This window comes from Watersipora subatra, chromosome 3 (assembly GCF_963576615.1).
Source record: "Watersipora subatra chromosome 3, tzWatSuba1.1, whole genome shotgun sequence".
Taxonomy (NCBI): domain Eukaryota; kingdom Metazoa; phylum Bryozoa; class Gymnolaemata; order Cheilostomatida; family Watersiporidae; genus Watersipora; species Watersipora subatra.
In genome coordinates, this window is record NC_088710.1 from 20156933 (window position 1) to 20169466 (window position 12534).

General features: G+C 34.5%; 2 protein-coding genes across 2 annotated transcripts in view; one reads left to right on the top strand and one right to left on the bottom strand.

Annotated features, from left to right (window-relative positions):
• Positions 1 to 8489, top strand: part of LOC137391222 (uncharacterized) — a 59907-nt gene extending 51418 nt beyond the window's left edge. Inside the window, exons 15-21 of the mRNA XM_068077629.1 lie at positions 1255 to 1369; positions 3113 to 3203; positions 4220 to 4289; positions 4637 to 4744; positions 4860 to 4934; positions 7334 to 7406; positions 7801 to 8489. Of these exons, the coding sequence (XP_067933730.1) occupies positions 1255 to 1369; positions 3113 to 3203; positions 4220 to 4289; positions 4637 to 4744; positions 4860 to 4934; positions 7334 to 7406; positions 7801 to 7904 (636 nt within the window). The 3' untranslated portion in view covers positions 7905 to 8489. The remainder of the gene's footprint in view (positions 1 to 1254; positions 1370 to 3112; positions 3204 to 4219; positions 4290 to 4636; positions 4745 to 4859; positions 4935 to 7333; positions 7407 to 7800) is intronic.
• A 1125-nt stretch (positions 8490 to 9614) lies between these two features.
• LOC137391708 (furin-like protease kpc-1) overlaps positions 9615 to 12534 on the bottom strand; it is a 34895-nt gene continuing 31975 nt past the window's right edge. The window contains exons 17-18 of the mRNA XM_068078239.1: positions 11335 to 11547; positions 9615 to 10597 (exon numbers count right to left, since the gene is read on the bottom strand). Coding sequence (XP_067934340.1) covers positions 10230 to 10597; positions 11335 to 11547 — 581 coding nt within the window. The 3' untranslated portion in view covers positions 9615 to 10229. The remainder of the gene's footprint in view (positions 10598 to 11334; positions 11548 to 12534) is intronic.

Below are 12534 nucleotides of genomic sequence, written 5' to 3' on the forward strand. Positions count from 1 at the left end.
ATTTTTTTATCAATGACATTGTTTTCAGTATGATTATCCCACGACCAAACACGAGCTAAGTGATAGGTTTGGGAGATTTATGATAAATGCACATGTGCACACAACTCCCAAAAAATTATCCGTTAACGGCCGTCACCAAACCCTTGTAATGAAATCTTATCAGCAAATTTAACTATTTTTCTGTAAAGTTGTTTAAGTATAATAATAATAATACAAAATGCATAAAAACCTATTTAAATATGTTACCAAGCCTTTGAAAGGTTACCGCAAATTCCTAAAACTAACCCATCTGATCGGATTATACATAAATAGACAGATATATTTGGCTAAAAATCGTTATTAAAACTTGCTAAGCCTCGCTTTTATTAAAGTTAAGACCGGAAATTAAAACGCCGAGCGACAAAGAATAGAACGATTAAGTCGTGCGCATTTCACGAAAAAAATAACGTGTACATTTCACCAGTCTATAGCATTGTCGAATTGCCGAAGGTTTCTGTAACTAACGTAGGAGTACTGAAATTGTTTCATTTTTGCCGATTTCAAAGTAGCTGAGTACTTTGGTATTCTAACTGATGTCCAACGCAGTGTAAGTAAAGGAAATGACAATGATATTTTTTCTAACGGTTCTTATGAGATGATTACAATAACTAATCATAAGTTTGGATGACTACAGAACAATGACTACGTAGTACAGATTTTCTAAAAATCTATATAAATATCACAACTTCGTGGTTTTGTTAGCTATGACGTTTTGAAATGTAAACAAAATTGTGCATTAGTTTTACATTATTACTATATTAATATTATTGGTTATTCTAATAATATCAGTGCACTTTACTTCTAATATTGGCCAATATATTGCATTTCTCCTATTGCAGGGAAGAGATATAAACATATAATCTTTTCCTTTCATTATTACTATTTGTTGTATATAATAACACTTACACCCAGTACATTACATCTACCATTGCAGTTATCCTATTGCACTGCAGTGCCATTTGACTGCTAATATTGCATTTCTCAACCATCAGTACCCTTTCTTTTTTCCAATATCATTTGGTCATGGGCTGTATGACAGTGGAATTTCTAGTTACTAGCAATCATTTTCATTGTCATAAAATCACCTGTATCCACCCTCTCCCCCCCCCACACCATCCTTATCATCTCCATCATCACTGAAACTTCATGAAATATCTGTTTAGGAATATTTTATTGCTAAGCAGAGTTGCTGATATTCTACAATGAACTTTGCAGACAGTTTTTGTACAAGTACAGCCCAACACAAACCAACTCTTCAAGTTAAATGTTATCTATGCAGATCAGACAAAAATGGACTACTCATTCATTGTGGAGATGAATGGTGAACAAGGTATGCATTTTTTAACAAACTGTAAAATGAGCTGTGAGTACTACACTGTAAACAAACAATATATATAGAGTAATGTACAGTAGACAAGTGATGTATATTGGTGTTTGGACTACAAATAGATAGGTTCTGTTAGTTGCATAGTAAAAAAGAATTACAGAGTTGGGTCGAGGACTACACCATACACAAAAATTGTTACATGTGATTTAAGTTTAGAATACTTTGTGGTTGACAAGAGGCATAGTGTGGGATGTAGAATATAACTTTAATGTGGTGTAGGATTTGAAGTTTTTTTAAAGAACTAAGAATTTGTATGTTAACCCTTTCAAAAGGTAGTTCTTTGCACCATGTTTTGATGGTTACACCATGATCATAGAAGGCCAGATTTAACTTTTTTCCGCTGTTCATACAGAGCATTTCAACTTAAAATACAACAGTATGTATATAAAAAATTTCTTGCAATGCCAAGTAGCACATTTGATGTATAGCATACTAATGCACATAGATGAAGCTGATATAAAAATCATTGACATCACCACAGTAGCGGCTTTGTTGAAACTTTTCATTGATTTGCCTACACATTATGGTGGTTTTGTTATCATAGTTTCACCTAACTTTATAGTCTGGTTTGTTAAAGTATAAGTTTTTGATTAGGGCTGTGTTGGTTGCTTGAAAATTTTTTAGAGAACTATATAGCTATTAAAGTTTTTTGTCAATGTGGTAAGAATTTTTTATAAACTTTAAGAAACTTGGTGAACTTGAGGAGAATTTTGTGAGCTTAAATATATGATATTGTTTTATTGTGAGACATAAAAATTTTCCTTAGCATTTTAAAACTTGACGAGATGATTGGATAATAAATCAGCCAATTGTATTGACCCCCTTCACTTAGTTATAATGTTACCATGCAATTTTGAGACCAGTTTACATTCAACATATTATGATTTGGTGATTTCTGTATGCTGAGTTTGTGCATAACATAAAAACTACACTTTCTTTAAGTACAAAATAAAAACTAAGCGACTCAAAGATGTGATTATATGGATTTATGATATAGGAAATATAATACAAATAAGGATATGGGATATTATTTTTATAACTTATTGTTTTTTATTATTTTATATGTTCACCTTTTATTACAGTGTTACTGTATTTATCCCAGCATAGTTTGGGAATATGTCTCAGAGACTCGACTTGGGAGGATTTTAGAGTTTTTATTGTACACACTTCAAAAAATTCCACTCTTAGTGCTAGTTTATTAAGGGCTGCAAATAAACATGTTATTATTATTCTTTAAGATTCTACAAAATATGGCAGCTTTAAAATGTTGATGTTACTTCTTTGTGTACAGATCTCCAAAATGGGATTTTTCTATTATTATGTTTTTAATTTTTTCGTCAAACTGTAAGGTTCTGAAAGGTATAAACATTTCCGTGCATTCAAGGCATTATGTAAAAACTAATTTTTTAAGCAAATAATAATTTTACATTATAAACAAGATATTGATAGTAAAAACCTTTATATACAACTCATATGTAAGTTTAAGCTGTATGTTTTGAAAATCCAAAAAAAACGCGTAAGGGTTGGTTTGCATAAAAAATAAAAAATGATTACATTGTGTTTTTATAGCAGTTTAAATATGTGGTATGCAGGTTTAGGACAGTAGCTGTGACAAAGCACCTGGTACTGCTAAAGTTATGGTCTTATGAATAACAGTAAATGTGTTCTGACACTTTATGGTTTTAGGTAGCAACAACGTATTAGTGATCTGCTCATTGATTTCTGGCGGAATAGTGCTGGCTACTGTTATCATATCCACCGGCTACTACATTTTTCGGTGAGTTGCTCATTCTTCGAAATGTCAAAACATAAATAAATAGTAATAACAATAGCAATAGTAATAACAATAACAATAGTAATAACAATAACAATAGTGCAAGGGTGCTGACAGCAGTTTGGTGCTGCAAAGGAATCTCAAGATATCAGAGCTTCCTGACTACATCTCTTTCTCTCTTTCTCCCTCCCTCTCTCTCTCCCTCCCTCCCTCTCCTCCCTCTCCCTCCCTTTCTCCCTCCCTCCCTCCCTCTCTCCCTCTCCCTCCTTCTCTCTCTCCCTCCCTCCCTCTCTCTCTCCATCTTTCCCTCCCTCTCTCTCTCCCTCTCTCTCCCTCCCTCTCTTTATCCTTTTCTTTTTTCTCCGTTTTTTCCCTGTTTCTCTCTCATGGTCTTGCAGCTTTTTCTGAACGGCTAGTGATGTCTGCAGAAAAACATACCAACTGCTGCTCAAAAAATTGTATCAAGTATAAAGTGAAGATACACCAATTACAATTGTGGCTATATTCAGCTGGTGCAAAAAGCTCCATGGTTTACTATAGTCAGTTTACTATAGCCATCGTCTGCTACGACCATTATTTGTTATAGCTAAAATAGGTTATAGTCACAATATGCTGCCTGCGTATACAGCCAGTCAATTTGGCACTTACATCTATGATTAACTAAAACTCATTACCAATATCAAGGAGTTTTACAAGTGCTGAAGTATTTAAAACTTTGATGAAGTAGTCACAGTTATCTGGCGGCAGTGTTATGAATGATCATAGAGCCGTCAGTAGGTCTTAGATTAATACATATATTATATATAATATTATACAATAATATTATATAATATGTATGGCATATGTGTTGTATATATAACTGTGTACACTGATCAAAGAAAATAAAATTGATATATTGTGTTGCTAGAGAGCAAATGTGAAAGGCTTGGCTAGTTATCTTGCTCTTAGGCAAAAAGAAGTTATTGAGGAGGTCAGGATGCCTTCAAAAATAGTATAGCTTAGGTTTGGTATTATTGCAGCAAGAGACGGATTTACAGAAACATTAAAGTAAAAACCATTTTTCCAGTTCACATCACAGCCCACAGCATGGTGCGTATGTCAACATACACTCTAACAAGTCATTGTTTATATACAGACGATAAAAATGCTGAAGAAATATTGGCATTCTGAGTTTTACTTTTAGAGAGAAGTTATGGAATTTTATGAAACTATGCAGAAAGTTTGAGAGACTCAATAAAACCTAGCTTACAATTAAACTAGTAAATTTTATCGAATTTTTAGCTCTCTAAAATAAAACTTTGGATTTGCTCAACATGCACATGAAGCATGGATGAAAGTAAATTTTTCTGCAAATTTGAATTAGCTTTGCTTTTTATCCGTTCATCATGACCGTAACTTGCTGCATGACTGCACTGCACAGGATCATCTAGTTGCAGAAGGATGAAGAAGTTGATACCAGCCCTATCAGGTGTACTTATGAGCGGGTTCCTTCTTCAAATAGTGTAACTGCTGCTGAGTGGCTCCTTCAAAACAGGGAAAAACAGGTCATTATTATTTCTCATCCTTATCACTTACTCTGTTTTTTAAAAAGTGTATTTTATAAAAATATTAATTATGCCAAGCCAGCTTGTGTTCATTTAATTGCCATTGATTTTTTAGGCTTTAGAAGAACAAGACAGTAATAGCTTTAGCAGAGTCAGCAATGTAGACGAATCTTTCGTAGAGCAGTCAAAGGTAAGTTATTTTTGTTTTAATGGCTGAAAAAGCAAGTATGCTGAGGAACTCTGCTAGCAGTTTAAAGTTTTTTTGCTCTAAAAGTAACTTTTTACAACTAGTGTTAGATTTAGCTGACAAACACTTCAATCTGTAATCAAATAGATAAAAATGAAAGATTAGCTGGAGTGTTGAATATTTTAAATCAAAAGAATTGTTTACCATTTTATTACCTGGGCTCCTGAAATTTCCATTTCTTGATAAGCAGAAATATGAGCAATTTTTGGTCCTAAATACAGTAGTTTTTATTAGAGGCGGTATTTTACCCACCCACAGAGTTCCTATAGCTTTACACTGCGACTATTCTAACTCCTATGAATATGATTTACTTGACAAGCTAATGTTTGATATTTGCATTATATTTCTTTATTGATATAATATTAGCAAGCCTAAAGACTCCTAAAAACTGATGATGTTGATATACAATAAATAGATATACAAATAAACCAGGTTATTCAAATGATGAGGGTCGCAAACATGCTAGAGCCAAGGTAGTAGAAATAGGTGTTATTTGCAAACTACAGATAGAGAAAACTTTTCAGGTTAGAAAAGATTTCATGCAATAACATTTAAAATGCTGACAACAATTAAGGTATTGCAAACTAAAGAAATAATATTCTAATATAATGCTAGGCTGAACATAAAATAACCATATGAATGAGTCTTGCTAGATAGCTCTGGAAAAACCACCAGTTTTGTATCACCAGTCATCATTCCTGTGAAGCAAAATAGTTTTTAGATGAAAGCAAATTAATGCAAAATGCAATCAAATCACTTCGACAAATAATTTAAAATGATTCAAAAACTTTAAAATTGCTGACCTACATGTACATGTAGCATCATCGGTGGCGTTTGAATAGCATTGATGTTGGGGTGATTTTAAACTTCATATGACTAACAGCTTTGGGTTGAAATACCAAGGCTATTGTCACTGTTGATAAACAATGATGATAGCCTTAATAACATTATTGCTATGAATGTTATTATTATTATCAACATGATTATTATGATAACATTATTGGTAATAATAATGTTTGCATTGTTGTTATCAATGCTAACAATGTTATCAATGTTAGCGTTGTATCGCAACAATATAATCAATGTTATCAATTAGAACAATAATGCTATCATCATGTCATCAATAACCATGTTATCATTAAAGTCTTTAAATTGTTTTCTGTCCTCCTCCTCACTTGACCACCCACTGTGCCATCTCTTGCTGTATTCTCTTCCTTCTCTCCTCTCCATTTGCTTACTCTGCTCCCTGCCCTTCTCCCTTCTCTCCTTACTACTTTTGTGTCTATCTCTACATCATCTGAGACTTCCCCTTTCCCTCTTCCTTTTTTCAAGTCACTGTTGTATCATTGCTAACACTGACAACATGTCAGTGTTATCAATGACATGTTGTCATTCATAACAATGACAACATGTCATTGATAAAAATGACATGTTGCTATTGATAACAATGACAACATGGTTGATATGGATACAATCTGTTTGTCACTAGTTGAAGGTTGAACGCAGCTCTTGGTCTGTTGATGCATAAGCAAAATAGCACCATTAAATAGCACCATTAAATAACACCGGCTCTTCCTTACACTGTCTGCAAGGCTTTAGCTTAAATGGCTGATCACAGGCTATGTATCCGCACAGTTAAAAGTCGAGAAAGTGATGTTCGAAGAAGTGGGAGTAGATTGCAAAGAAACACACCATGCCATTAAGATAGAAAACAGACCAGAGTTTATCGACTACAATATCAAACCTTCACAGTTAGAATATCATCTCCATGGCTCACATAATATCACTCATTCGTTTTGTGAGAGTTTTCCAATGAGTAGCACAAACAAACATCTCCTAGTTCCTTCTAACAACGTTATGTGTATTGTTATTAGTCATTTGGTAGCCATGGAAACAACTGGATTTTTATTACAAAAACTTGCAGCAATAAAAAAATTAACAAAAAAAATTTAATTGAATGGAAGAAAAAAAACTATTTCACCTTTTTTCATTAAGTTTGCTTGCCCTCATAAATGATACAAAAAAGCACATACATGTATATGCATTCTACTAAGCCGGATTCGGAAACCCAAACCAGCCACACACATGTGTACACTTGCCAGTGGTTGTACATACATATGTACGCTACTACATATAAGTGTATATGCATGTACAATTTATATGTGCATGTATATGCCAATGGTTGTTTATCAGCATAGCAACACGAGGTGAACAAAAATCAACTAAATGCCATCTGAGCACGTTTGGTATTGCCAACCAGCAAATGATTAAAAAGACCTTCAAGTATTTTTCTACATTTATAATAGATTTTGTTTAAAAAATTTATTTTATTTTATTCAAAGGATTGTTTCCCGGATGTTCCATCTGAAACTCCACTCGTTGATGTGACTCTCCCACACTTATGTCGATCATCAGGTAAGTTGCTAACGTTTCAAGGTTCCACCAAGATCATCTCAATGTCTGATATTATAAAAGTCAAAGATGTCAGAAAAAACTAATAACATATGTAAATTAAACTGCATTTCATCTTTTAAAATATGTAAACTGTTAACAATCTTTGTCATTGCCGTTTGCAATGGATGCTTTGATCTCATTTTGTATTAGCATTGTGAGAGAAAAAAGAAAAACAATAAAAAAGAGAATCTCTTAAGACAAAAGCTTTTCAAAGGTTTAGCATAGCTGTTGTAAATGTTATTACATGGTTTTTGAACTCAAATGGTACGAATACAACTGAAAGGACAATGTTATTTTGTGATTGGATGCACTGGTCATAAAAGACTTTCCTTTAGTAGTCTTTTATTTATTGTAGAGACAGCAAGTTGCATGTCAAGTCCTTGCATTTACGAAGCCAAAGAGCAGGAACCCATTTGTGACAGCAATTATGTCTCGCTTGCAAATGCTTTACAGTGTTAGCCAAAATAATATTTTGCGTGCATTTTTAATGCTTATCTTGGTCATTCTTCTTTTCGAACATTGTTGCTGGCTCTTTTTAAATATACCGTACTGGCAGCTTCTTTTATAAAACACATCACCTACTTTTGTATAAAGTAAGCAGTTTAGTATTTTTGCTGCTATTTCTTTCTTTATAACATCATAAGCTAATAATTATTTTTGTCTTTGTTCTGCATTTTGTAAAGTAACAATGTTTTCTTTAACTTTTTTATTAATTTAATAATGCTGAATTAGTTGAGCAGTCATTTTCGGTTACACAGTATTATTGTATCAGCATGTGCTTTGCATCTTCATGAAATCTATTTCTGTATAAAGTATGTAGGCTATATATACACTTCGTGGACATAACACATTAATCTATTTGGAGTTGTCTAATCTCAGTAAAGGCAACTCCACTTTATAATAGGTTGTTTAAAGGACATTTCAAATAATGTTATTATATGCAACACTATTTTTGTCAATTATAGAAGTAACCCTCACAATTTAAAATGTTATTGCAATATTTATTACAGTATTATTACAATATACAAAAGATTTTAGCTGTCAGCCTTAATCTTGCCCCTTTTCACTCATTACAGACGGTAATAACAAATGTTTATCATCAGTGATATGGTAAGAGAATCTACTGAACAATTCATAGAGAGTTAAAAAAATTGTGTTAGAAACATGTTTAATACGCTTCAGAAAGCACTTTATTTTAGCCTATACTTCAAAGATATCAAATCGCTATTTTTGCTGGGCGAATCTGTAAAACAATCTTATTGCGTGAGAATTATACCCGTAAAGTCTTATATAGGCCTACGTGTAACCGTGAGTTGAAATATTTTTCTGTTATATACCATCATTACATGGAGCTTTTGGTCTTGTGCTAGATCAGCCAGCGCCATGAAGCTTTCTCTGCGAAAAAACCACTTTGGATTGCACTTGATGAGAGTTGTCTGCCCAGCCCATTTAACAAACCAGGTGCACATCATTACTCTCCATGTTATATGGCATCTTTATTGACTACTATATATTAATTTCCACCACAAAGAAAACCAGATTGTTGATCACCAAAATAAACAGTACAGCCAATCCTCATTTTTCTAGACTAGTACAACTGGGCCTTGTACAGACGTTGCAAATTGAGTACTGTACATTACTGTACAGTAATGTACAGTATTGTACATTACTGTACAGTACTGTACTAGACAGCCTGTATTGTCTCACACACATACTCACAGGCTCAATACGATACAATACGCATATAGAGTACACATAAGAGAGTAAAATATGATTATACCTACAATAGGGTACAGTATAATATTAATAACAGTAATAATAACAAATGATAATTACAGTACGACACTGGCAGAATACTCATGCGCACATATCGGTGGCAGTAAAAGTCACCGATTGGTCAAAGTAGTCATTCTTCAGACAAACACAACTGGAATGAAGAATCATCAAGACATTTGAAAGCTTGAGGAAGTGAAGTCGGAAAAAGTAGGAATATGACAGTACAAACAACTACATCTTGCCATCGCAATGGAAAACAAACCAAAGCATATTTACTACAATGTTAAACCTCAGAAAATCATCCTTCCTTTAGCTCATAAGGTATTTGTTTTGTAAGTTTTCCAATGAGTAGCACAAACAGAAATCTTCTAGTACCTTCTAACAACATGAGTATTTTATTGGTCATTTGGTAGCCATGGAAACAACTGGATGTTTATTAAATAACTTCCAGCGGTAAAAAAATTCACAAAATATAACTTGAGTGAACTGAACAAAAGAAAAGATTTATTTCACTCTCTCTATTAATTTTGCGTGCCCTCATGAATGATGTAAAAAAAACATCTGAATAACCAACAACAATACAAATCAGCAAAGGTATAACCCAAAAATATAGCATTGTTCCAATCGCAATGCGAGATACAACTATGTAAAATATATTCGGCATCGATGGAACCCTAAAATGTTAATAGGTGAAAGTGCCATGATGTTCATATATGGTGGAAGAAAACATCTTCCACCTGTGTAGGTTGAATTCCATTTAACAAGACTTTACATTGCGTGGAGGCGGAGTTGTCCTCTACTGGAAGCATGCTGCTCCATAGAAATATTCTTGAGCATATGAAGATTGCGATATGCTTTCAAAGCCAATGGTAAGGCGTAGTGCCAGACTATGAGCTGCAAGATCAGCACCTTTCAAGCACCTATGACACTTGCCACCAAGCACCTTGACACTAGCCAGCCACGGCACGCCACTTCATTTACACTGATTCAAACGTGTGCGGAAATATGTCAAACAGGCTGGATGGGGTACTGTTGCAAGGATGTATATTTGCATTCTATAGAGGTGTCACTACTTCGATATTGACTGTCCTGACTTGATATTTCACCATCGCAGTCCATCAATTCCTGCTGACTCGAGTGCTGAGAGCCAGCCGTGTGATCAGGTGGGTTGGCAGGCTTGTATACTGTGATTGTCCTCATTGCTCCTCGCTGTCTATTTACGTATTGATTACGTTTACAATATATTATTAATGAAATTAGCACGACAAGTAGAATGGATAATATTGCTAGACCTCCGTAAATAATAGATTTCACAGTGATGGCTGGTAATGGGAACCTTCTTTTTATGTTGATTTTAGATGCACCAGTCTGAACTTCTGCAACAGAAATTTAAATGAAACTGTCATTACATGAATATGACTAAAATAGCAGCATTTTAAAAATCAAACTACGCAATCCTATTTGCCAAACTTGATGCAATATTCAAGTAATGAAAAGAAGCGCTAGCTTTGGTAAAGCTACTGTGCGAGGCCAAAATAAGGATATTCTAACAATAGTTATGACACCATAGCATACATTACTGTAGACAGATTTTAACTATTAATGGTACAGCACTTCAAAACCAATTTTAGGAGAACCAAGAAATTCAGCGGTGCTAATCAGAGATAAGAGAGAGGTTTTCAAGGATATCAAAGAGACGCCTTTCTCGGCAAGTCAAACATAAATTTTGAGATTGAGATAGTGATACTAGCTTTCTCTCAAGGCACAGTTCATTAGCTAGAGGGAACTAAGCTGATCGCACAATAAACAAGGGATTCTACATCAAAGATGTTACTATGCACTGGCATCACATTTCATTATTTGGCCAAACAGAATACCTGATATTATAAATTCCTCAAGGTTAGGCCATACACCATATCCATTCCTCGTAACTCCACAGACCCCACACCACACCAAGTGTTCAGAGCTACCTAGAGAACACAGACATAACCCACTCATAGCTACACATAGACCACACACCACACCGAGTGTTCATAGCTATCGAGAGACCACACGCGTTGCCCACTCTCCATAACTAGAAAAAGATCACACATGCCCCTGTGGGTGAACTAACCAAGGGAGGTGAGGAGACACCGGCCATTGCGCAGCTCATACTGAAAGTAGCACTCAGTGCAAGAGTGGTTATGAGTGTCAGAGCATTCAGCGCATGACTCGTGACACGAGAGGCAGACTCGGGAGAGACGATCCTCCTTTGCTGGATAGAATCCACTGGGGCACTCGTCCAAGCACCTGTCCCTCATACGGTACTTCTCAAGGGGGCATTGACCTACAGAAGGCAGAAATGGTCAACAAAAACATTATGAATATATGCTACTATATGGTGAGCATGACGAAAATCGTTTTGGCAAAAAGGTCTCTAAAAACAATGTTTTTGTGGCCAATGCATGAGAAAAGAAGTGCAGCTGTACCTCATCAGGCATGAATTTGAACTAAATGTTAGTTTTTCTCAGCTGGTTCTGGAGTACAAACAAGCAAATTTTTAGCAAAAAATAAAATAAAAACAGATTAAAATAATAAAATTGTACACAAAGTAGTACAAGTAAATAATAAATTTTTCTCTCACTTTTCAACTATGTTTGTATGCACCAGCGAATAGAAAAGACTAAAAAATAATTAAAACTTTGCAGCACTCCATTCACTCTGTAAGATAAGGTGTGGCTCTAATCTTCCAAATGCGCTGATCAGCTCAGATTTAAGATGTTTCTAGCACTTTCTTAAGAGGATTTTAATCAGAGCTGAAGTTCTTTAATTTTTGGTTGCTATGGTGATAGCGCTATTGGAGAATGTAGTCAATCTAATTATTATTGCAGTTAGCATCAGGTATAGTTAATGAAATCATCGGAGAATATCAATTAACTTTAAATGTAATGCTCGTAGGATGCCTAACATTCTGGCCACCATAAAAACAGTCACAGGCTCTGTGTTTGGTAAAAAAGAGTTGGAAAATAAGTTTTGGTTAGTCTCAGAGCAGGATTTAAACAGGGTTTTGCACTAGAATTTGACAAAAAAATAGTTTACTGTTCTTACACACCTCTGCCCTCGTTTGCAAAAACGCCGTAAACCAAAAATTATTTCTAAATATAAAAATCACGTTTGCAAAAGTTCCTTTATGTGTGTACTTTCAGAACTTCTGCGTTCAACCAACCTTTACGCAACCTGAAACTACACAAAGGGATTTTATAATATTTTTGTAAATTTATAGAAAATAATATTGGGGTTACAGGGTTTTACAAGTGAGGGTTGAACAGTGGCT